Source organism: Nilaparvata lugens, chromosome 4 (genome assembly GCF_014356525.2).
Source record: "Nilaparvata lugens isolate BPH chromosome 4, ASM1435652v1, whole genome shotgun sequence".
Taxonomy (NCBI): Eukaryota; Metazoa; Arthropoda; class Insecta; order Hemiptera; family Delphacidae; genus Nilaparvata; species Nilaparvata lugens.
In genome coordinates this window covers 23,500,671-23,525,970 of record NC_052507.1, presented here as the reverse complement: position 1 = coordinate 23,525,970, position 25,300 = coordinate 23,500,671, and the positions used below count along the sequence as shown (strand labels likewise).

General features: G+C 33.6%; 1 protein-coding gene across 1 annotated transcript; it reads left to right on the top strand.

The window, feature by feature from the left end:
• Positions 1–132: 132 nt before the first annotated feature.
• LOC111047211 (zinc finger protein-like 1) lies at positions 133–25,300 on the top strand. The gene is made up of 7 exons (XM_022332905.2): positions 133–262; positions 580–758; positions 2,317–2,428; positions 19,141–19,334; positions 20,128–20,275; positions 20,815–20,953; positions 24,639–25,300. The coding sequence occupies exons 2-7, from the start codon at positions 657–659 to the stop codon at positions 24,832–24,834; spliced, it is 891 nt and encodes a 296-aa protein (XP_022188597.1). The 5' UTR covers positions 133–262; positions 580–656; the 3' UTR covers positions 24,835–25,300.

Genomic DNA, 25,300 nt, shown 5'->3' with positions numbered 1-25,300 from the left:
ATACTAAAATATATCTTTTAATGAATGATTCATGTTAAGAACATTTTCTTAATTATTTAACCTCATTCATACTTGTTATGATTTGTACAAATTGTGAATTAAACTTTTTTTGTACAGTTGATAAGTTGGTAATCATGTATCTACAATCGGTGTGTCAAATGTCAGGTAGGCAAGAATTTATTCCACATCACAATTTTACAAAACTTTGAAAATATATCCGTAAAGAATCAAATTTGTTCTAATTCATTTCAAAAGCTATCTGGTAAGCTACTTTATCACGTATTTTTATTGTTTTCCACAATAAATATCTTCATTTTGTTCTGAATATCAATATAACCTAAAACTGCTTTGTTAACTCAGTCATTTTTGTTTTTGCAATACCGTATTATTTATTATTGTTTATATTTTATACTTTCTCAATGTTTTATGATTTTCCTTTTTCTAATAATATAACAGTCATGTAAAAATTTATGACAATATTAATAACAAATTATTATTTGTAAATGACTACAATTTTCACACATTGGTCACTCATCATAATATTCTAATCTATTTGCATTTGTTTATATTATGTTACAGGGCCGTCATTGAAGTTGGGCTCTGAAATATGCTGATAACTTGACAACTTCTAACACTGCTGCCCATAAATTGAAAATATGGGTCTCTGCAAGTGCCCCAAAAGGAGGGTGACTAATATGTTCTGTTATGAACATAGAGTTAATGTTTGTGAAACATGTTTGGTCACCAATCATCCAAAGGTAATAAAAATATTAATGTATATTTTTCTTCTGTATTTTAACTTGCTCCTCAGAACTCTTATTAAAAATCTCTCTTGATTAACTTTATTATAAACTCACCGTACCTAATATAATTGTGTGCTGCACAACTGCAAATTTCTTCCAAGAAATATCATTATTTTCAATCAACTTAGCTGAATTGTAAAAATGTCAAATTAATATTAATTTTTATTTGCCCTTTCTTAATTTTAATTTATAAGAATATCGTCTACTAAAATATTTGTATTCATGACGAAATATATCCAGCATAAGACTGGTCTACGATTGATTAAATAGGAGTTCAATTCAAAGATCGTTGGCGTCATAACATAAATAATTAAAAATACTACGTGTTCTATATGACAGTGTTAGGAATATAACCCAGGTGTCATGCAGGTGCTTCATTCGCCATGTTCGTATAAATGACGACAAACGCGAGACTATGGACGGCTACCATACCATCGTTCGCCTGTACTCTGCTTAGCTCGCCTTATGTCGATTGGAGACGTTAGCCATTCGGCGAGCGACTCGGCGAGAGTTTAGCTGAGGCATTAAAACATAAAACTTAATCTAATAAGACAGCATCTGTGTCGTCTTCCAGAAACTCCCAACTTCATTCTTGACTAACTATTTTTGTCAATCAAGTGTGTAATATTACATTTTCTCGATTAAAATCGAATTTTCAATCCGATATTCAAAATATTAATAAATTTTGATAGCAAATATCGGTGTAATCGATATGCGGACTTAACTTTTCACCGGAAATTGATCAGCTACTCAAATGTTGAAGAACTCAATTTGACAAAGTTCTATTTCTAAATTAACAGATAATTCTAAACAACATGAAGGTTAAATAAAATGTGATCTAAATGTTTTTATAAAGTCTATTGATGTTATTGAACATATGTGAAATGTAGATTTCAATTTTTCTTTTCATTTTGTGTTGAATTTTTCGTTTAATGTTGAAAGCATTAAGCCTGCCTTGAAACTTGTAAACTAAGGATAAATACAATTAATTTATAAGTTGTGTATTTTGATCTTGATTTGAAACAATAATTTCTGAGTTTTTGTGATAATTATAATTTGATTTGCTCTGAACTGGAGTTATTATTCATAGGCATTAGATCCATTCATGATTTATCAAGATATTAGCATATTTGGAACCGATAACTTTCCTTAGGTGATGGGTGAAAGCTATCAAACCAATTGGATAAATTTGGTAGCACGGCAAGTGGCATAATTTTGTAATGTTTTTTGACAATTTCAGTCAAGTACTTAGTGTTTTTGTTTATGATGCGACCCATCCAGTTATGCTTGAGAATTGATCGAGAGATTGGAAATTGGAAAAATGATTTTACTTTTCAGTTTTACTAAATTGCTATATTCATGTATTCTACTCAAACTTACTCGTTTTCACATTCACGCATCACTCTTGTGAAATTCTTGGTTTTTATGCCGATTAAATTAGATTAGAATTGATTTCAAAACACGAAATAGTAACTTGTTTATTAACTTTGATGGAATGAAAATTGTGTTTCAGTGTATTGTGCAGTCTTATCTGAAGTGGTTGCAAGACAGTGACTATGAAGCAGTATGCTACGTGTGTTTGAGAGACCTCAAGTCTGAAGATTGTGTGCGTCTCTTATGCTACCGTAAGTTTTTCTTCAAAAATATTGCACCCGATTATCTTGGCTCTGGATTGCGTTATTGTCTCACTCTAATTATTCTCAATGACTATAATTTCCTCTTAAAGTACTGAAACGTTTAAAAAGTTTACAGGTATAGCCTACGTTACCTATGTAAAAAATCTGGTGTGGCGCACTCACACATCTTTCCTTGCCGTTATGAAAATTTATCACCTGACGCTAGTGTACTCGCGCATCTCAAGTCTACTATTCAAAGATATGAGACAGCTGGTGATAGGTCAATAACGCTGGAGACACTCGAGGTCTGCTATCTCATCGTAGTGAATGATTTAATACAACAAACAGTTTGCAATTTAATAAAGGCATTTTCTCGGATTTAAAGCTTATTTTCAACTTTAGGTGGAAATGTTACTGGACATTAATTGCAGAGATTTTCATGCTCAATCTTTTCCACTTTTTTTTGAAATTTTTTGTTTAAATTGTATATGAAGGCTGATAATCGAGAATCTAAAATCAAACTTTGCATAGATCCTTTGCATAGGGGCAAAGCTCCTGAAATTTTTACAGATATAGGACTTGTTGCAGTTGATAGAGCTTATCAATGAATATTTCAGATATGAATTTGATCAAAATCGTTGGAGCCGTTTTCGAGAAAATCGCGAAAAACCCTGTTTTTGACAACATTTTCGCCATTTTAGCCGCCATCTTGGATTGCATTTGATCGAAATTGTTCGTGTCGGATCCTTATAGTGCAAGGGCCTTACGTTCCAAATTTCAAGTCATTCCGTTAACTGGGAGATGAGATATCGTGTACACAGACGCACATACCCTCATACACACACACACACACACACACACACACACACACACCACACACACACACACACACACACACACACACCTACAGACCAATACCCAAAAACCACTTTTTCGGACTCAGGGGACTTGGAAATGTATAGAAATCTAGAAATTGGGGTACCTTAATTTTTTTCGGAAAGCAATACTTTCCTTACCTATGGTAATAGGGCAAGGAAAGTAAAAAATTTTCAATCCCATTCCTACTTTATCATTTCTAGCGTCTAACAGTACTAGTAGGAAACCCGTGCTCCGCAAGGATCTATTTTGAAAACTTGACGTAATGAAATATTGGAAGATTGAAAATAGGCCTTTAACCATCCTCGGTTTATAAAGAATATTTATGCAAAATTTCAAGTCAATCAGTCCAGTAGTTTATACGTGATGATGCGTCAACCATAATTTTCCTATCCCGTACGTGTATAAGCCAGTTCTTTACATTATTAAAGTAGGCTATAGATGATGGATAGATGGATGATTTATCAGTATCTTTGAATGAGAATAACTTTTGAACGGTTTGAGAAATCGATGTGCGGTTTTCACCATTCATTTTCTCTTGACATTCTGTATCGAAATCATGTATTATATGACTACCTTCCATTTTAAAAAATGAAGTTGAATTCAAAATGGCGGTTCCAAGATGGTGAGCCAAAATTTTTATGCGACAGAAAATCAGTTATTTTTATTCAAATAGGATCCCCAATCATGCCTATCATCTAATCTCCCTTTTGAAAGAAATAGAAATGTTCAGCTGTTTCTATACAACAACTGGAAGCATGACAAATTGAAAACTTGACGTAATGAAATCTTGAAGAATCGAAAATAGACATAACAATCCTCGGTTAATTAAGAATCTATATTCAAAATTTCTAATTAATCAGTTGAGTAGTTCAGAAGTGATGATGCGTCAAACATAATTTTCCTATTCCTTATGTATTAGCTAGTTCTTTCCTTCATTACAGTATAGATAACTGAAGAAGACATAATACTTGAAAACCTCACAGTATCATATTGATTTTTTTCAATACATCAATCATTCTAGTATCGATTAGATCCTCCTCAATTTGAATCAGGCAGCCTTTTGTTTCCCCAATTCCAAACAAAATACCAACAATATTCGCTTCACTCCGAATTTGTGTCTGATAGTACATTATAACTGAAAAATATAAATTATTACTAATTTTATTGTGATCTATTCATGTTTCTCTTATGAACTTCAATGATACAACATGAAATCTATGTTCATTTTTACTGGTGGCAAAATTTTACATTAAATAATTATTTTATGAAATCCAAGTTCAATTTATTGTAAAGGTGCGTACAGACTTTCGTTCTGCTCCGCAATCGAACGTCACTCGAGCAGATCGGTTGATGATCGAAGGGGGAGCAAGAGTGGAACGCGATAAGAGCGTGTAACAGAGGTCGAGCTTGGCTAGCTCCTAGGTCGAACGTCGAACTAACCAATAGTTGCGCATGCGTCGTCAACGTTTTGTTCGATTTCAATTCAATTCAATTTTATTAGAAAAACATTTTTACATTGTTGGGTCCTGCTAAACCCTGGGTTTTTCAGCAGATGCCAGATCAAAAACAAAACTATTCACAACGTTAAATTAAAATTAAGAATAAATAGAATAAAATAGCTTGTCGTGAATGAAGAGTAATATTACAAGGAATACGTATTTGTAACCCATGATTGGAATGTTTGTTAATAGTTACTATCTCTGTGTTAGCAAATAAAATTATCAAAATTAATAATTAATTATTAAATTAAATAATATAAAGTTATAAAAGCATTTATTATAATAGGTACCGGCATATATTAAGATGCGTACAGATTTACGCGCCGCGAACATGAGCAATTCATTTTTAATCAGCTGATGCCAAGCTTTTTATATCTATATCTTACCGTTTCTGTAAAAATACAGATATAATCAACTGTACGCACCTTTAGCATTTAGAAGAAAGAAGCCGAACTCCCAACCAAGCCTTTCACCTTTTGAAACATTGACAGAAATCAACTTTTATAATAAAACATTAAAGAAATGCAATAATCATAATATTTATTATAATATAAACATAATGTATTATTAGGCTACCCAGCAATCCCCTGGTCAGAATATTATATTTTAGTTTTGTCATACGATCATTTGTGAGGTTAGGTTGTAGCGAAGTCAACAATAAGAAAAGAGTGGAGCGATCATCCTTCGAACATATTTCGAACTTCTATCGAACGCTTGCGTAACATCTCGCGTAACGTTCATGATCTTAATGAAAACAAATTTCTTCAAAAAATAATTTATAATACAATTCGAGGAAAAAATTAAGAACAAAAAAAGTTGGAAGAATCGGGATTCAAACCGAGAAACCCTCGCTCTGGAAGCGAGTGCCCTACCATCACGCTACGGACTCCGCTCGAAAATGAATGTCTTGTAGCAACATTATAAGCTCTTTATTCAATTCAATTTCAATTCAATTTATTAATGTCAACAAAAAAATTAATATACAATTCATACTTACAAACATAAAATACAAATTCTTTATAAAATAATGAATATTCACATAAAATATCATATTCTAAATAATATTGTTGCATCCCTCTTTAAGCAAAGCTTGTGATGAGGGATGGTGTATCTCTAGAATGTTGGATAGCATAAGATACTAATATACATCGTAATATTAATAACATAATTAGATTTTATAATTTTACATTACAATCAAGAAAAAAAGAAAAAAGAAAATTCCATTCTCTTATGCTATTTTCATACAAATGTTGCTCTTGTAATCAGTATAAGCCTAATTGAGATTCAACTATATGTTCCACATCAAAGATAAAGATCACCAATATTTAAAAATAAAACAACAAATTCTCTCCTGCTCTGTTATACTAAGTAAGATATGTATTTTAAGAATAGAATTGAGATTTACAAACAGATTTGAGAAATAAATCAAAATTAGTCTTCATTTTGTCTCCCTAATAAGTAGTGTCGAAGATACTGTCTAAAAGTTTTGAAAGTGAAAGAATAATAACAAATTGGTATACATTGGGATGCTCCAGAAACTTCAAGCAACAGACGGTTTAAAAGTCTAGGACCATAATACGCTGCATGAGCACTGGCAGCCGCTGTTCTACAAGGTGGTTCTAGCAAAAATCTCTCAGATTGTCTACGAGTAACATAGCCGCCATGAGGGGCTATAGGGAATCTATTGGGCCACAAATAGACAAAACTAGCTAGGTCAAGATCATACAAGTGCTCAATACTGAGAACATTAAATTCTTTATAGAGCAAATTTGTTGGATATCTAACCGGTTTTTTCAAGCATATTTTAATAATTTTCTTATACAATACTATAAGAGGCTTAAGAACGGTAACACCACAACCACCCCAGCCAATTATTCCATATCGCACAACTGACTGCACAAGCGCAAAGAAAACCATTTTAATTTGCTCAACTGTAAAAATATTCTCAGTTGAACAAACTTATACAGCGTCTTCCTCAACCTAGAACATAAATATGAAGTATGGTCTCTCCATTTCAAATGCTTATCAATGATTATTCCCAAGTATTTGGTGCTGTTCTTAAATATTATTATAGGACATAGACAACTATTATCATCGCATCCAGTTTCATGAAAAGCCAAACTCCCCTGGTTATCTGGCTGACCTGCTGAGGTCAAAGAAAATGACACTGCAGTAGTTTTTGCTATATTTAAACTAACTAAGTTGAAATCTAACCAGTTTTTTATAACTTTCAAACCCTCATTAGCTCTACAAAAAACATCTTCCCATTTTGATGCACAGAAAATAGCAACAGTGTCGTCAGCAAAAGAAAACAAAGAACAGCTCTCAAGCTCTATCTTGAGTAAGTCATTAATGTAAATCAAAAATAATATTGGACCCAGAACTGTTCCCTGTGGCACACCCATCGTAATTTCTAATTCTGAGCTCATTATACCATCAACACCAACCACCTGTGTTCTACAACTGAGATAGCTTTTGGAGAAACCCAAAGCAACACCTCTAATTCCAATATCTTCTAACTTTCTAAATAAAATATTGTGGTCCACTGTATCAAAAGCCTTCTGGAGATCTAAAAACACAGCTATACATTTTTCTTCCCTGTCCAGTGTTTCAATAATTCTCTTAGTAACATTATATACAGCATCAGAAGTACTTACACCCTTACGAAAACCAAATTGGCAATTAGATAAAATTTCATATTTTTCCAAGAATTCGACCAAACGAGTCTTAACACATTTCTTAATCACCTTTGACAAACATGAAAGCAGAGAAATTGGGCGATAGTTCCCTGGATCACTTTTGTTACCATTCTTATGCAAAGGAATAACAGTGGCCTTTTTCAACTCGTCGGGGAAAACACCATTCAAAAAGCATAAATTTATAGCCATAGCCAGAGGAACTGAAATTATGCGAGAATTTGAACTTAGACATTTAGAAAAAATTCCATCAAATCCTGGTGCTACCCCTTTCTTCAAGTTTTTAATACACATATCAATTTCCTCTGCTATGACAGGAAAAAAGAAAAACGAATTACAAAACAATCTATTAGTTTTTTCCCTAAAAATCTTGTCCTTTACCTTAGTAATTTTTTCAGAAATTATTCTACCAACACTCACAAAATGTTCATCAAGCTCATCTGCTATTTCATTTACTTGATAAGATCTCAAAATGTGATTATCCTTTGTGGAATTTAGTCTTAGAAAAGAGTGGACTGTATAAATAGGAGAGAATAAATCAAATTCTGAAATAAGAGAAGCAAATGTGTCTTGATTGATTTGACACGTGACTGAAACTCCACATGAGTGCAAGAACCGTTGTGCATTCAAAAACTTGTGCACTGGAATGAATGCAAAACAGTTTAGGCAACTCAGTATAAAAACTAATCATTAACATGTAGGCTAAGGTGAAATGCCAAATGAAAAAGTAGGTTAGTAAAATACAAAACTTTAATCAGCATTAAAGAATGTCAAATCACATGAACAAGAAATAAAATTGAATACATGAAATAAATTTGAAAACGGTAATAATTTGAATTTTAATTATTAATGAGTGACAGTAAAAAGTTATGAATATAACAGCAATGCACATAGAAAAATAATCTATCTGGTATCAAAAATGGAATAATGTAATGGCTACTAAACAAACGTTTATAGAATACCAGAGTCTATAATAAGTAGTCTTTAGTTTAAACCTACAATTGTTATTTCCAACAACAAACAACACCTAGGAAATTTGAGATGTAAATATGTTGAATTGCAAAGCTTCAACATTTGAACTGGTTTGATACTAACAAAGAAAACAGGTGGGTTGAAATTAACCATAAGGTTATATGAATAACAGTAGCCTATACTGAAATAGCCTAATTGCAAAATGCAGAGACTAAGCTTTAGCAATAATCAAAGAATAAAATAGGATTGATAATTGCAATGTTCACAGAGCATTCATGAATTGATTACAAAAAACTGACATACAATTCTCAAGAGCAATAACTCAAAAAATAAAGTAAAGTTGATTATGAACAACCATGAATTCCTAACCTGAAAGATAAAAACAATAGATTAGGGCAGTATAAAAATACAAAGTAGATGATACAAAAATACTTAGCTGCGGAACATAAATGCAAGAACCAAGGTCCCGGTTTGGTCTAGGGCCTTCAAGGACAGCGGGAGCTTCCAATAGCTCGAATAGGCCAGAGTCAAGGTCCCGGTTTGGTCTAGGGCCTTCAAAGACAGCGTGAGCTTCCAATAGCTCAAATGGACACATCACAAGAGAAACAAGATTCCAACTTGTTTGAAATGCGGATGAAACAGCAGCCAGTTGTAGAGGAAGAGTTTTCAATTAATGTTTCGAAGAATATATTTCCTGAGTCTTGGAAATATTCAGTTGCAATGTTTGTAAAATGCGATTTACAATTGAGAGTCACTTTAAACAGTGATATGGGCAATATATCACAATAAATATCAATAGGATGAATGATGGGTAAACTTTCAGTCCCACAATGCAAATAAAGAAATACTAAACAAGGTTAGCACTCGATGTAAAACAAGAGTCTGCAATATGTAAAACAAATTTAAACTTGTAGATAGACGCGGTGACACACGCAAGCAGCCATTTTGATAATGACGTAATGGAAATAAAATATGTAAAATTGGAACAAGTGTTCAAGTCTTGAAAAACTAAAATAGCTCCACAGAACCAGTTGAGAATATCCAACAATTGAAATAAACAAACAGGGCGAGGTGAAAACTATTTTCACGAAAGATGAGAGTTCAAGTTGTAACTTTCATATACTAAGTTAGATGCACACACACACACAGAGTTTCCGAACACGTTGACAAATTAGAAATGAAATAACACATGAACTAATTGTCCGAATTCCAAAGTTGATGGCTCCAAAGAACCGAAAAAATGTCTCCAACAAATAAAACAAGTAAAACAGGGCGAGGTGAAACTATTTTCACGAATAAAGTAGAAATAAATGGAGACACACACGAAGTTGCTGGTAGTCAGACAAACGATGAACAGTGAAGACAGGAAATGGATAGCAAGCAGGTGCTACCTTGATCAAGAAATCACCAATAAAATTGATCTTTAAAAAGATGCAAAAAATATCCGGAAGCCGAACAACAAATTGACAAATACAATAATAAATGACAAAGGCTTCAGAACATATCCAAAAACTAGAACAAAGATAAATAAAATATGCAACGAGAATGCACAGTATCAAGTCGGCAGTGGACCACTAGCGCTCCAGCTGCAAAGATACAAACTAATAACTACCGCTCAGAGAAACATGACAATACAAAATCAAAAAATCAATAAAAGAGATTGTTTGAAGATGGAGAATAGTTTTAACATCCTTGGTAACCAACTCTTTAATAGAACAATTAGTTTTACAAGGGGTATCTGTTGCAGTAGGGGTAAAGTGAGACTTCTGGAGAAAAGCTGCCCCAAAGCTGCCCCCAAATCTGCCCCAAATCTGATTCTTGGTTCTAACCTTGCCCAACCCAATGTAATCTGATCTAACCTAACCTAGCCATACCCCTAATCTCACAATAAACCTCAAATGAAGATTTCCCACTTTTTTGGAGAAAAAAAACTAGATCCAGTTTTTTTTATTTCTTGAATAACTAAGAAACCGTTAATTTTACAAAAAATCTACAAGAGTAACTTTTTCCAGTAAATCTAATAACGAATCCATTGACACCCCATTTGTCAAGATTGAACAGAAAATAAGGATCTCATGGGAAAACTAGATCCAGTTTTTTTTATTTCTCGAATAACTAAGAAACCGTTAATTTTACAAAAAATCTACAAGAGTAACTTTTTCCAGTAAATCTAATAACAAATCCATTGACACCCCACTTGTCAAGATTGAACAGAAAATAAGGATCTCATGGGAAAACTAGATCCAATAACTAAGAAACCAAGAATAACTTTTTCCATTTATCAAGATTGAACAGAAAATAAGGAAAAATTAGATCCAATTTCTTGAATAACTAAGAATAATTTTTTTCAGTAAATCCAATATTTGTCAAGGGATCCTAACTCTGAAACTGAGCAACAAGCATTTTTATGTTGAGACCTTGCTTAAACCTCAGCACTAAACCCCCCCCCCCCCACAAGGGGGGGGTTGGGGGGGCGTGACCCTCTGCCTTTAACCTGAACTACTTGAAAACTCACCTCAGGTTGTATTGAGAAGGAAAAATATATATAATAAAAATGTATAAGAAACAAGTCAAGTCAGATATATTACTTGTTGATCAGAGTGTACATCTTGATGAGAGTATTACCAAATATGAGTATATCACTCACACACCATATATTCAACAGACATTCAATTACAATGATGAAATTCAAATTAGTTTAAAACAAGAAGATATTTATACACTTCCAAGTAGAAGTTTTCTCATAATTGAAGGCGAAATCAAGTGAAAGATAAGAATGATGTTGAAACCAAGGACTTTTCACTTATCAATAATGGAGTTGCATACCTATTTGATGAAATCAGATATGAATTGGGAGGGGTTGAAGTTGATCGCACACGTAATGTAGGATTGACAACAACCATGAAAAACTATCTACGTCAATCAAACTCAATGAAAAATTATGGAGAATGCAGGATGGAAGTTGACTGGATGGAAAAGTTTAGATAAATTCTGCTTCTGCATTCCTTTGGATATGTGGTTAGGTGTAATGGAAGACTATAGAAAAGTTCTATTAAATGTTCGTCAGGAATTGTTCTATTAAGATCATCATCAGACTTAAATTGTATTGAATCAGAAACAGCAAAATCGGTGAAAATTGATATTACAAAACTACAATGGAAAGTACCCTATATACATGCTTCTGACACTGTTCGTCTTGATCTGCTGAGTTTAACACATAGTGATATACCAATTACCATTCCATTCAGATCATGGGAATTGCATGAATTTCCACAATTACCTGAAACTACCAATCTTCAATGGACAGTTAAGACAACTTCGAACATATTGAAACCTAGATTCATTATTCTTGGATTACAAAGAATAGGAAAAATGTTATAACTGCTAACAGGTCACATTTCGATTTCTGTAATCTGAACAATGTTAATCTCTATTTAAATGCTCAATCATTCCCCTATGAAAATATTGTTGGTAATAAACATTTATTGTATCACATGTTCTCTGAATTCCAAAATGAATACTATCCTTATAACAGCAGTACATCAATTGAGTATAAACATTTGATGAATATGCACCATTGGTTGTTATAGACTGTAGTAAGCAAAATGAACTATTGAAATCTGGTGCAATAGACATAAAGTTGATATTGGAAACAACAAATAATTTCTCAGAAAAAACCAGTGCCTACTGTTTAATCCTCTATGATAATGAGTTTGAATATACACCACTGAGTGGAATAGTAAAAAGAGTATTATAAATCTTCTATAAAATAACAAAAACTAGACATTATTCAAATCAAAAGTATTATCTACAATGTATCAATATTTTACCTTCAGTATCATCCCATTAATTTATAGAATTGTTCTTGTCTTCTAATAGAATTTTCTCCAAATTTAATTTTAAAGCATTTTATATTATAATTTGATTTATCAGCTTCTTTCAAAGCAAAATACTGACTGTGTATCCATATGAGCTTAGATTTTTCATTAAAGTTGAATAATATTCTTGGTCTGGGTAACCAAACCTACATTTTTTTCTGGGTGTACTCACCTACATCTACAATTTTTTTCTGGGTGTACTCACCTAAACCTAAGATTTTTCACCTATATTTATTACATTTTTTTCATACCATTCTTTAAAAGAGATTCCAGAAGAAAGTGAGAATTGTTGGATTAAGTTTGGATCAGTCATATACTTCCATTCTTTTCATTAGTGAGATTGATGTTTGGTATGAAAGTTGCAGCTAATGGTATACATTGTAAAAAATGGAAAAATTCTGAATCAAATTTTTGATATCAACATTAATATCTCTATTATTATCTTTATCATACAAATATCGACCAAATTTATCAACACTCATGATCTATTTTTATAATAAATGTTTAATACAACCTGAGGTGAGTTTTCAAGTAGTTCAGGTTAAAGGCAGAGGGTCACGCCCCCCCAACCCCCCCTTGTGGGGGGGGGTTTAGTGCTGAGGTTTTTTTTTTTTTTTTTTTTTTTATTTATTTATTTATTCCATAAAAACATAGAAAGGCTCACAGACAAACTCCAGTACGAGCCTTAATGACACATTTGATAGTGTAACGTTACAATTAAAAAAGAAAACAAGAGAAAAGAAAATAATATCGCAATTCATTAAATATTCACAATTCAGTAGGCTATAACTAATAAGATTAGAAGAGAACGATATATTGGTCAGATTCAGAAAGTTAGTAAAAGGGTATAGGATGAAAAATATTTAAATAAAAAGAAAGAAGAAACAGTTGAAAAAAAGAGAGTTAGTAGAGCTCAAAAATAATAATTTATTCATCAATTGAGCAGCATAATTTTTCACAAGATTTTTTGAATGTATTGTAGCGGTCATAGAAGGGGTCAAGGAATGGGTTTAGTCTATTGTACAATCTCATTGTTCTATTCAGGTAGGAATTGAAATGGTGAACGGTTCTGACAAACGGTATCTGAAATAGCATATTAAGTCTTGGTCTATTGCATGGAACATTGAAATTTAACAAATTGATGAAATCTGGCATGAATATATTATTATTTAGAATGTCATATAATAACATTAATGCTCTAATGGATCTTCTGGTTTTTAATTTCTGGACTTTAAATGTTGACCTTAAGGTTTCGGTGGAAAAAGCTATTGGACAAAATGTATTATACGTTTTAAAATAAAGATACCTCAATAACTTATTTTGAATAATCTCTAAATCATTACGGCAGTGCTCTGTGATGGCTCCCAAACAAGTGCAGCATACTCTAGCTTGCTCCGCACTGTTGCATTATAAATATTCAATATGACCTCACATCTAGTGAAGGCTTACAATTACGAAAGAGAAACCCTAGTGATCTATTGGCCGAATTCATGACATGAGCCAAATGATCCCTGTATTCAAGTGCTGGGTCCATCAGGACTCCCAGGTCTCTCATACTCGTTACCCTGTCCAGAAAAGTATCATTTATTTTATAACTATATTGTCTGGGATTCTTTTGGCGGGTAAAGATCATGAACTTGTTTTTGAAATATTGATTTCTAATTTATTCAATTCACACCACCTCTGAACACCGTCCAAATCCCGCTGCAAGGAGGCACAATCACGAATACCAGCTATAGGCCTGAAGAGCTTAACATCATCAGCAAACAGCAGAATACCGGACTTTTCAATGTAATCAGGAAGATCATTTATTAACAATAAAAACAATAATGGGCCGAGATTTGATCCCTGGGGGACACCTGATGTGTTGGTGAAATCAAGAGACCTCTGATTATTGAATAATACATAAGATTTCCTATCAACGAGATAACTTTTAAAAAATGTAATCAGACTCTCAGACAGTCCGAAACGTTTCATCTTATTTAAAAGTACTGTGAAATTCACTGTATCAAATGCTTTTTTATAATCTAAGTAAATTACATCGACGCGACCTTGTACATCTAGCTCAGAGGAAACAGATTGGGAAAACTGCAGCAAATTAGTAACCGTTGATCGCGAAGGCATGAACCCATGTTGAAAAGGGGAGATTACAGGCTTTACGTGATTAAATACTTTACTGTAAAGTATATACTCAAATACCTTGCTTGTTGAATTCAAAATAGCAATCGGTCGAAAGTTTCCGATTATATTTTTAGCACCAGATTTGTGGATGGGTGTTATCCTAGCAACTTTCCATTTTGCAGGATATTTATTTGATTTGAGAGCCAAATTGAAGATGAATTTCAAGGGCTTAGTGAGTATATCCTTACATCCTTTTATTATATATCCTGGCACTCCATCAGGTCCACAAGAGCGTGTGGCTTTCAGGTCATCTATGGCTGAGCTGACTTCTTCCTCAGAGATAAATTTTATTTGAAGTTTATCAAGAGGTGGCAAAATATGATTAATATTATTAGCTTCATTGTCGTTTTCGGGAGGCGTAGTATTATTATTGTTATTGCAATTAATATAGGTTGAATGAAAATAATCAGCAAATGCCTGAGGCACCTCCTGACTGGTATATTTACATCCATTCCATTCAAAACAATCTGCCACTGACCTTGATTCCTTTTTACTCCCTACGTAATTCCAGAATTGTTTCATATTGGATTTAATGTCGCATTGTAATGAGTCTATGTACCTCTGATAAGCTATATTTATTTCTGATTTTATTGACGCTCTTAAATCTATGAATTTGTTCAAGTAGTATCTGGAGAACGATTTTTTACGCGCACACTTATTTTTAGATTTAATCATTTGAATTATATTCCTTGTATACCAAACTGGATACCTAGATTTAATTATTTTTTTATTCTTTGGTATATGCAAAGTGAAGGCATTATTCATCAATTCATAGAAATAATCAAGAGCCAGATCTACATCATGAAATTCATATAAACTATTCCAATCAGAATCTCTGAGTGTTAAATAAAATTCAAGGAAATTCGCTTTTTTGAAGTTATAATACTCAATATTTAAAGGAGGCTGTTTTGGCTTTCTTTTAACGGTAAAACTAATATCCAAACTTGGATGATGCGGATCCTCTGCAAGCAGAGGACTAGTTTCATGTAAAACAACCAAAGGCAGATTACTCATAGACAAGTCAAGAGTTTTAGAGTTTGCATTTAATACATTATTGTACATCTTAAGATTGAAAAGGCACATGAAGTCTCTTAGCCTGGCATATTTACCTGTCCCCCACACAGTATTGTGACACAAGGTACCATTTATCTCACTTAGATTGAAATCTCCTACAATTAACAAATCATGAGAGTAAATTTCATTGCATCCCTCAATGAAATCAAAGAAGTCACAATAGTCAACCAGGTTAGATTCGGGAGCAAAATAAACAACACAGATAGAAACGATCTTATCTTGGATGGATAGCTTGACAAGCAGCGATTCATAGCGCGCAGTAGCACGAGAATGAATGAGTCGAGATGACCATTTATCAGCCACAGCGCAAAGAACCCCCCCACCCCAGCGCTTACCAGAGACAATCCTATCACGGTCACATCTGTAAACACGATATCGAGCATCGAACAGCTCGCTATCATGAATTTCATCACTCAGCCAGGTTTCAGTTAAAGCAACAATGTCAAAACTTTCACCCAGCACAGACTTTAGTAATTCGTGAGTCTTTGTGCGACAACCTCTAATATTCTGATAATTTAATTTAACTAAGAGAGAGTTAGAATTCAAAACAAATAATTAATTTCAAAAAAGAATAGAACAACGGCAAGAATTTGAATATTTTGCGACTGAGTAGCGGAAGACAGGAGAAACAACGGAATGGATTGATTACAGCCTTATCAGACAGTCGAAAATAAAATTCTCGTATCAGACAAGGCACTGTGTTAAACTCGGTTACCTGTAAGTTTTTCAATATCGCTATCAGTTTTGATAACGCAAATAGTTGAAGTCTCGTCTCTTCTAATCTTAATGTTACCTGTTCTATCTATCCATAGAAACTTAAAGTTCAGTTCTTTTTTAACTTTTTTTGCCTTTGCAAATAAAATAGCTCTCTCTTGACAGAGAGACTGATTAATATAAATCGGAGTATCAGACGCCAATCCCAAGTGTCTGGTTGACAGAGTCCTCTTCACACGACGCCTCTCCATGATCCTCTCCTTCACTGTACGGTGGACAAATTTCACTATAATTCCAGGCGATGGGCGGTTGTTCCTCTGCTTCAGTCGATGACAAGCAACGATCATATCCTCCTTGATAGGGACATCCAGCGCCTTTCCAATCTCCATAACGATTCCGGCGACGTTTTCGTTCTGGGAGCCAGGTATTCCATGGATTTCTAGAGTATTTGATCTTGAATACTGCTCCAAATCAGTCAATCTCACTGAAAGTTCTGTTACCTTTTTAGACAATGCCAACTTATCCGATTTGAGAGATTCAATGATTTGATTCTGCTTTTCAATGATGAGTTGTTGAGCAGATAATAGTGCGGCGTTCTCGTCGAGCTTCTCGTGACACGATTCGAGTGACTTACCCAAGTCGGTTTCGATACGCTTCAATCCAGAATCGAGTTTTTCACCCAAGTCCTTTATTAGGGTTTTTAAACTTGCAATTTCATTATTCGAATCCTGACTTAACACATCACCACCGTCGCTATAACTACGACTCAACCGACGATCGTGAGCACAATTTGAGCACAACCATTTACGTCCGGATGTTTCATAAACACTCAACTCTGTTTCACCAAAACCCACGCACTGTCCATGGAAATTCTCCCTGCACTCACTACACTGAATTTTGTTCGTAGCCTTGTCCTTCGAAGACCGCACGATCAATTTGTTGCATTTATGGCAATTCATACTGACTAGACACGCTCACTTTTAGATAGATAACGGAGCTCAATCGCTTTACGTCCGCTCTCATCAGAGTCTGATAACTAACTGATAATTGTTTAAGCAAGGTCTCAACATAAAAATGCTTGTTGCTCAGTTTCAGAGTTAGGATCCCTTGACAAATATTGGATTTCGTCAAGGAAAAACTTTTCCAATTATAGAAATGAGAAAATAAAAACTGCGACTAAGCCCCGTTTTGGAAAGCTAATTTTCTGATTCCAGCTGTTTAAAGACTAGAACTTGGCTAAATCCCGAGCTCGGAAACCGGCCCTAAATCTTGGAAAAATCTAGTCCCGGTTTCCAAATTCCTGTTTAATTTCAATCGTGATTAAGTGTCACTAGAACCAATCAGAAAATCATTCTTTTCAAAAAAAACCTTCTCTGATTGGTTCTCGTGGCATGATTAAAATGTAACGGACTTTTGTGCAACCGGGCCTTATTGTTTAATTCAATGGGCGTATATATGGAATTTAAAAAAGTTACCATTCACTGTAAAATAGTAGTAACAATAATTTTTTGAATACATCATGTGCTAAATTCTCTTTACTGAATCTTTGAAATTTTCAAGGTTTCTATGAAATTTTGCATCATATTGTCTGGTATTCTTTCAATTTCGTCCTGAACTCTTTGTTTCAGGGCTGGGATAGTTTTGTGTAACGTTCAGTTCAGAAAATCTCAAGTCACAATCACAATTTATTTATTTATATTTTTTACAAAGAAACACTGATTGGGAGAAAAAAACTAAGGATACTCCTTGTACTATTTCTCTACCAAATTTAGATAACATTTTAAAAGTCCAAAATAGGGTTATGATTTCACTTTACTAAAATTTAATCCATTTTCAAGTTGTCTCATAGAATAAGGTTGGAGGTTGTCAAATCTGTGGTGCGGCCGGGAGGGAATTGATTTATCCCTTAATTTGGAAATGCTACCTCCTGGAATTTACAGCACTCATGGCAACTGTTGTAGTGTTATGCCTAGTCCACATGTTGGCCGAGTAAGCCGACCCAGCCTGATAATGCCTAGTCCACATTTGGTAAACCACCCACCACCCATCCACTCACTGGCGCTCGTCGTCATTGGCCTTCATTAGGCCAACCTGTTTATGCGACATTGCAATGTTGTTTACGAGCCACAAGCCACACTGCTCGATCCTGAACTCTTGTATAAGAACTATTCCAACCCAAAAAAGGGAGTTTGGTATGAAGTTGATGGAATACTAGTCAATATTGCAAAATGACAAGAGAAACTTGAGACATAGGCTCCATTAGAGGACATTTAGCAGATGTTATATTGGAAAAAATGTCACTGATTGTACAGTGTAAATGGCAATCTCTGTACTCCATGTTTATTACAATTGAATTGATTTTTTTTTAAATTAATCACGTATTTAAGTCATACCGTTTCACTGAAAGACCCTATGTAATTCTTTCTAAAGACCCTATTAAATCTGCCAACAATCAAGGTTTCTCTTTTGTTGGCAGCACAGAAGAAAGTTTAATTTGCAGTACAGTTTTGTATGATTAATTTATTCAACTTGTTTATAACTAATTTTCTTTAATTTTATTTCAATTGAATTGGATAAAGTATTATCTGATTATTACAGTATTTAAAAATTAAATCAATGTGTGTGATTACATAACCTTTACTTTTGGACAACATTAACATTTTACCAAAATTTTTGGAGAGAAATAGTACTGGCTTAGCCTAGTTTTTCCTCTAATGTCATAATTATATTAAGATTATAGTATTTTATACAATAAATAAAATAAAATTTGCAACTGTTGTAGATTGTTTGTGGACATAATTATTGTAGGAAATGAATTATTTGTTCAGACATAGTGCACTGGAAATGCCTGGATACAGCAGCCAGAGCTCTGCCGCAAACGACGGCTCCGGCCGGCTACAAATGTCCGCAGTGCGACTTCCCCATCTTCCCGCCTCTCAATCTGGTGTCGCCCGTTGCCGACATCCTCAGGGAGAGGCTGGCCGGCGTCAACTGGGCTCGTGTCGGCCTTGGACTGCCACTGGTCAGTAGGCCTATCCCATCACTCAACTTCAAAATTTGATCAACAATAATTATGTTGAAAAAAGCTATATTGAAGTTACCATCTTCATACTGTAAATGACATGGGAGTTTAGGTCTGCTCTCAGACCTGTAAATTTCAAAGCGTCTGATGTCATTTAACAATTTTGCTTGTTGTAACTTTCATCGAAAACATGCTCCCTGAATATTTCAGTGCTTCAACAAGTAGAACAATTATTCATTTTTGCCTTGAACAACACGTTCTTTATGACCACTATGATGTAAATTATCTGTATCTCATTTCAATCACGTTAGATTGACTTTTGTTATCAGATATGTTGTTTATTGTTCCAAAATGAAATAAAAAACACAATCTTTTATTTTCTACTAGACAGTTTTATTCACACAGAACCTGACTTGCAATGTTCATGGCATCATTAGTTATTTATTTATTTACTTCTAACATTATCATTGATTTCGATAGATGGGGTACCTAGTTAGACCAAGTGAGGTTGTCCGATTACCGTTCATTGTAAATTTATGCGGAAATAGATTAGTATGTTGTGTATAATGTTTGGCTTGTGTACTGTAATTTTCAATTAGTTATCACAAAATTTAATCATGCATTTAGTGTGCAGAGTCGCTTGCTATATCACAATTCACTCCATGCTCCAGATAATTCAAGCGATTTATTGACAATTTTGAGTGATAATATTGTTATTATTCCGATTCCCAAAAATAAATTTTATTCATTTCATCTCTTGTTTTACATTTCTAAACTAGTTTTTATTTTTCAGCTGAGTGAAGAAATTGAAGTTCGCCCAGTAACTGAAGGAAATTCAACTGAGCCGCCGAAACCTATGTGCATAGAAAATGGGATGAGCAACGATGCAGTTGTGCACGTAGAGGACCCCATACTTCCATTCGGACCATCTGAAACTTTCGGTACGATAAACATATTCGCGAATTTCACCGTCACAATTATCTAAGCCTACATTTAATATAAACTTCAAAAAAAAAATCAGAATGAGAGATGTTGTTGAAATTTCCTATACTGAAATTAATGTAGGCCTATTATCAAACATATCATATTATTGTAATGAATCATCTCCATATCAGGGCCTGACCACACAGAGGGCCTCGATCCTATTGGTTTCTATATCTATGCACAAAAGCCTGTTAAATTTAAATTATGATTAAATGCCAAGAGAACCAATCAGAGAAGCCTTTTCTAACAAATTCGTACTTGCATTGAAGTGGATTTTATTATTTTTATGTGTTTAAATATAAATTATTTAAATTGACTCTGCTTTTTGATTATGTTTAAGATCACTATGTTTATTAAGATCATGTTTATATAAGATCACTATGGATTTTATTATTTTTATGTGTTTAAATATAAATTATTTAAATTGACTCTGCTTTTTGATTATATTTAAGATCACTATGTTGAAATTTATTAGTTTCTAATTAAAATGATGTAGGTCACGTCCCAAGGAGAACCCACCAGAATGTTGATGAGAGTGCTCCGCTGATTGGCAGCGATGTTCTCCACTACCCAGACCATGATGAGAACAAATACAAGCGCCGATCAGCTAGTGAATGGATTTTCAGATGGTTGAAGTGAGTATTCCATTTATTCAGTGATTTACCTGATCAGTAATTGTGATTTGTAAATAAATCTCTATGTATGAGAGTATTCAATTCATATTTGAAATATTATTATAGATTTTTATAGATATGTGACTATACTGTGCATATTTTATCATTTCAATGACTGGAATTTTTTCATTAGGCTATTATCAGCCCAATTTACTGGAGATAGTAAGGAAAGAAATAGCGCCTAATTCCCTAATTGGACTAAGCTGATGATGATGATGTTGTTACATAGGCATTACTGGTACACACTATTAACTTGAAGCAAACGGTTTTTTGCATTGTCAGGTCATCAACTTGACATTCTTTACAGTGCAAAACGACTGTGACAGATAATAATGTGCATTGCAGTAATCAATTAAATTTGATAAGGCAAGTATTACACGGTAATAGTTCTATTATCACAGTTGATCATATGAAAATACGGTTTTCCAAGTGGATTATTTTCCACTATATTCACACATATATCACAATATTTATATATTATTACAATCAACGCTTGCTTTTCTTCGGGTTTGAAATTTACTCAACGATTTTTTTAACTTTATCCATTTGGGTTGATTACACAACACCAAACAAGATCTATCGGAGTCTAAAAAAGTGATTTTAGTAGATTAGAATTACTTGAGCAAATATCAAAATCATATGTAACCAATGGCAAGCCAGCTAACCTTTTATCCAACTTTCAGAAAAGTACAGCTACGAGAATTGATCATGTTCAGATTTGACCGACGGAACTTTGACCAATCCCGAGGTTGGTGGAACAGTTGTATGTTTGAACTAACAGACAAATTTTGACTGGTCTAACTTAATGGTCGCCAAACTTATGAGCCTGTAACCTAGAATAGCATTTATAAAACTTCTAGTGAGTCAACTCTTTCCCACTGTCGGTTTTTTGTTTAGAGTGGGTTTCGAACTCCCTCACTCTATACGGAGTTTTGCCCGGCGCCAATCAATTACTATGAATTGATAAAATACACTGTACTATAACTTCACTCACTGTGTGGATACTTATTTCACTCACTGAACTAATAATAGTATAGAAGAAAAAGATGAAAAGAGATAGATCAGGGTCGTGTGTAAGGGAATGTATAAAGTTAAAGGAAAAACAAAGGTTAATTATAAATTTATTAATAAACTTTAAATTGAAGTGAATTTATAAAATTGATTTAAGTATAGTAATGATTCAAAATATACAAGATGATTGAGTTTTTGAAAGTACTTCAGTTCAAGTTTAATTTTATACAGTAAAATTTAACAAACAGTTTCTATTTATCAGATTAGTTGAAGAGTGACATATAAAATCAAAATATTGAATACCACTAGTTAAAAATACGATTACAGTCAAAAATAAAAGAATTAATGAATTTTAAAGAATGATTGTTATTAGGGGAGCCTTGCTTTAAAAAACTATTATTTGTGCTTACAAGAAAATTTCAACTATGAGCTTCAATAAATTAATCAAGACTGTGTCTATAGATATGAATTTAAAAAGAAGTAATAATTAAGTTTGCTCTTTACTATGATGGTATAAAATTCAATAGACTTATTTGGGCTTTTTAGGGTGGGGTGGTGTGGATTTGAGATTCAGAAAATTGAAAATTCTAAATATAATCTTTACCTGGTTCAGTCAATATAATTGAAGTCTGAAACCAAAAACTCATTCCTACACTGAACACTGTCCAAAATCCAAGAGACTAAGAGAGACTAAACGCAACTAAACTCGCAAGACATGGTCTGCCTGTTTATATACTAGAACCACGATTTTCCACCCCTCATCGCCCTTCGCCCTCTAGCTCCGCCTACACCAAACTCTACAATTTTTTATTTTTAGGAGAGCACGTGGTCGCCATTTGTGGCTCATGAGCTACCAATGAATATTAGACTAAAGAAAGTATCTTTTATTGCCTATAAAGTACATTTCTAGTGCTGAAATCCACTATTAGCAAAAAGTATAACAAAAGTTGAAATGTACATTTCAATGAGAGCAGTGGAACGAACTCTTTTTGGTCATCAAGTTTGATGACTTGATGTTTGGAGTGTATGTTGTAGCCGCCATTCTGATGCAGTTGTCCAAATGTTCATCAGTCAGTCTGTTCATATATAGATTTTTCATGAATTTCATACTTGAAAAAGATGCTTCACACAAGTAAGTAGAGCTGAACATAGCTTTTAACCTCAATGCAACTTGAATAATATTTGGATATTTTTATTTAGGGACTTGAGGCCAAATATTTCCAGTTTTAGAAAGTGATCTGAGAGACAGTTCATTTTGAAAATCCACAAATTCCATTTCAACTAAAGCCTGATCTCCAAAATGTTGTACAACACAAGCAGCAAAATATTCTGCATAGATCTCTACAAAAGAGATTTGATGAATTGTACCATATTTGATATACTTTTAAAATCTTGAAATCGTTGATCAAACTGTTTTCTCAAGTCTGAAAGAATTGTAACGTATTATTGGTTATTGCTGCGGTGCTGTGGAGGATTTTTCTTCTCATCGATTTTCTTCAGACTGGGAAAGTGTTTATATTCAACTGGACGACATTCTTTTGCACGAGCATTTCTGTGAGCTATTATAAACTACCCAACGAGCTACCGGTAGCTCGCGATCGACTGTTTGGCGACCACTGACTGATCATGGCTAGGCTATATTTGATCAAGGTTGTGAAACCGGGCGTAAGCCTGGTTTTCCGTTTCCAAGCATTCTATGATTATGTGCTTATTCTCTTTATAAATGTTTGAATAGATAAATTGAAATATAATAGGCTTTCGATTCAGGGATACATTTTGTCCATAATTCGTAAAAATAGCGCACATGTAATTCCATATCGTTTATATCAATCTTAGTTTGTAGTGTTCTTTGAATTTTTTCAAGCATTCAATGTCTTTCTTTTCGCTGTAGTGCATTATTATAAAACTTTGTTTGTTCCATCAAAACGTTCTATGGACGATTTTTCTATGGGCTGTTGAAACCTTGAATTTTTCTAAAGGAATAATATTAAAATTTGGAAGTAAATTTCAGAGTAAATTAAAAGTCAAATCAAATCTTTATTGTATTTTGTACTTTTCCCCAGAAACATAATTACAATGACAATGTTTATAAAAAAAGTAAAATACTATATCAAATGAAAAAATCTGGTGTGGCGCACTCACACAACTTTCCTTGCCATTATGAAAATTGATCACCTGACGCTAATGTTCACGTACATCTAAAGTCTACTATTCTAAGATCTGAGCTAGCTGGTGACAGGACTATAACGCTGGAGACACACGAGGTCTGCTATCTCTTCATAGTGAATGATTTAATAGAATCAACAGTTGCCAACAGTTTGCAATTGAATAATCACATTTTCTCGAATTTCGAGCTTATTTCCATTTTTAAGTGATAATGATACAAAACATTAATTGTAGAGATTTTCATGCTCAATCCTTTCCACTTGAAATTTTTTGTTCAAATTGTATCTGAAGACTGATAATTTGGAATCTAAAATCAAACTTTGCATAGATGGGGTGAAGCTCCTGAAATTTTTACAGATATGGGACTTGTGGCAGTTGATAGAGCTCATCAATGACTATTTTAAGGTGCGTACAGATTAAAATTGGTTGTATTTGTATAAATGCCAGTAAGATTATCCTTTTTTTGCAGATCGGTCTCAAGTCAGAGAGTACCCGGCTACAAGCCAGGCCACCTCTATCGTAGATACGTCATGGCTGCTATTCTGGCTTTCCTTCTCTTGTGTGCTCTCATCGTGGTGTTTTCAAAACTGGGGAGCATTGTAACTGCCAATGATCCATCTTTCCTGCCAGAAAACAACCCTATGGTCAAGTTTAGTGACGAATGATTCTTCGTGCATTCCACTTTCATTCTGTAAATACTTCTAATTGTGTTTCACTTCCATTGAATAATCACTTCTTTCTAGATCGTTATCGAATTATTCGAACTTTGACTTTGCTCATTTGAACAATTATAAACAATTGTTCATGGCAGACTATCGATAATTCTATAAATTCGATATTGCTAATTCTCTAGAATGGAAAACACACAATACTTGTATATATACTGCTGATGTGTTTCATTTATGGTAATCCTACTCATAACTGAATATTTATGTTATCCAAATGTACATTATCAGTATTCGATGATTAATTATAATAACCAATCATTGTAAAACGCATCCTTATCAATTGTTTAGATATTTGCAATGAATATTTTTATGCAATGGTCGTATAAGTATTCATTTATTCTCATTTCAACTATTTGTACATTTGAATCTGTATGACATTATAAAGAACTTGTTGAATAATATA

Excerpts from the sequence above, each read along its gene's own strand:
- LOC111047211 (XM_022332905.2), top strand. The coding sequence starts at position 657 with ATGGGTCTCTGCAAGTGCCCCAAAAGGAGGGTGACTAATATGTTCTGT. Across the intron at positions 759-2,316 it reads TGGTCACCAATCATCCAAAG|TGTATTGTGCAGTCTTATCT; the intron begins GTAATAAAAATA and ends ATTGTGTTTCAG. Across the intron at positions 20,954-24,638 it reads TGGATTTTCAGATGGTTGAA|ATCGGTCTCAAGTCAGAGAG; the intron begins GTGAGTATTCCA and ends CTTTTTTTGCAG.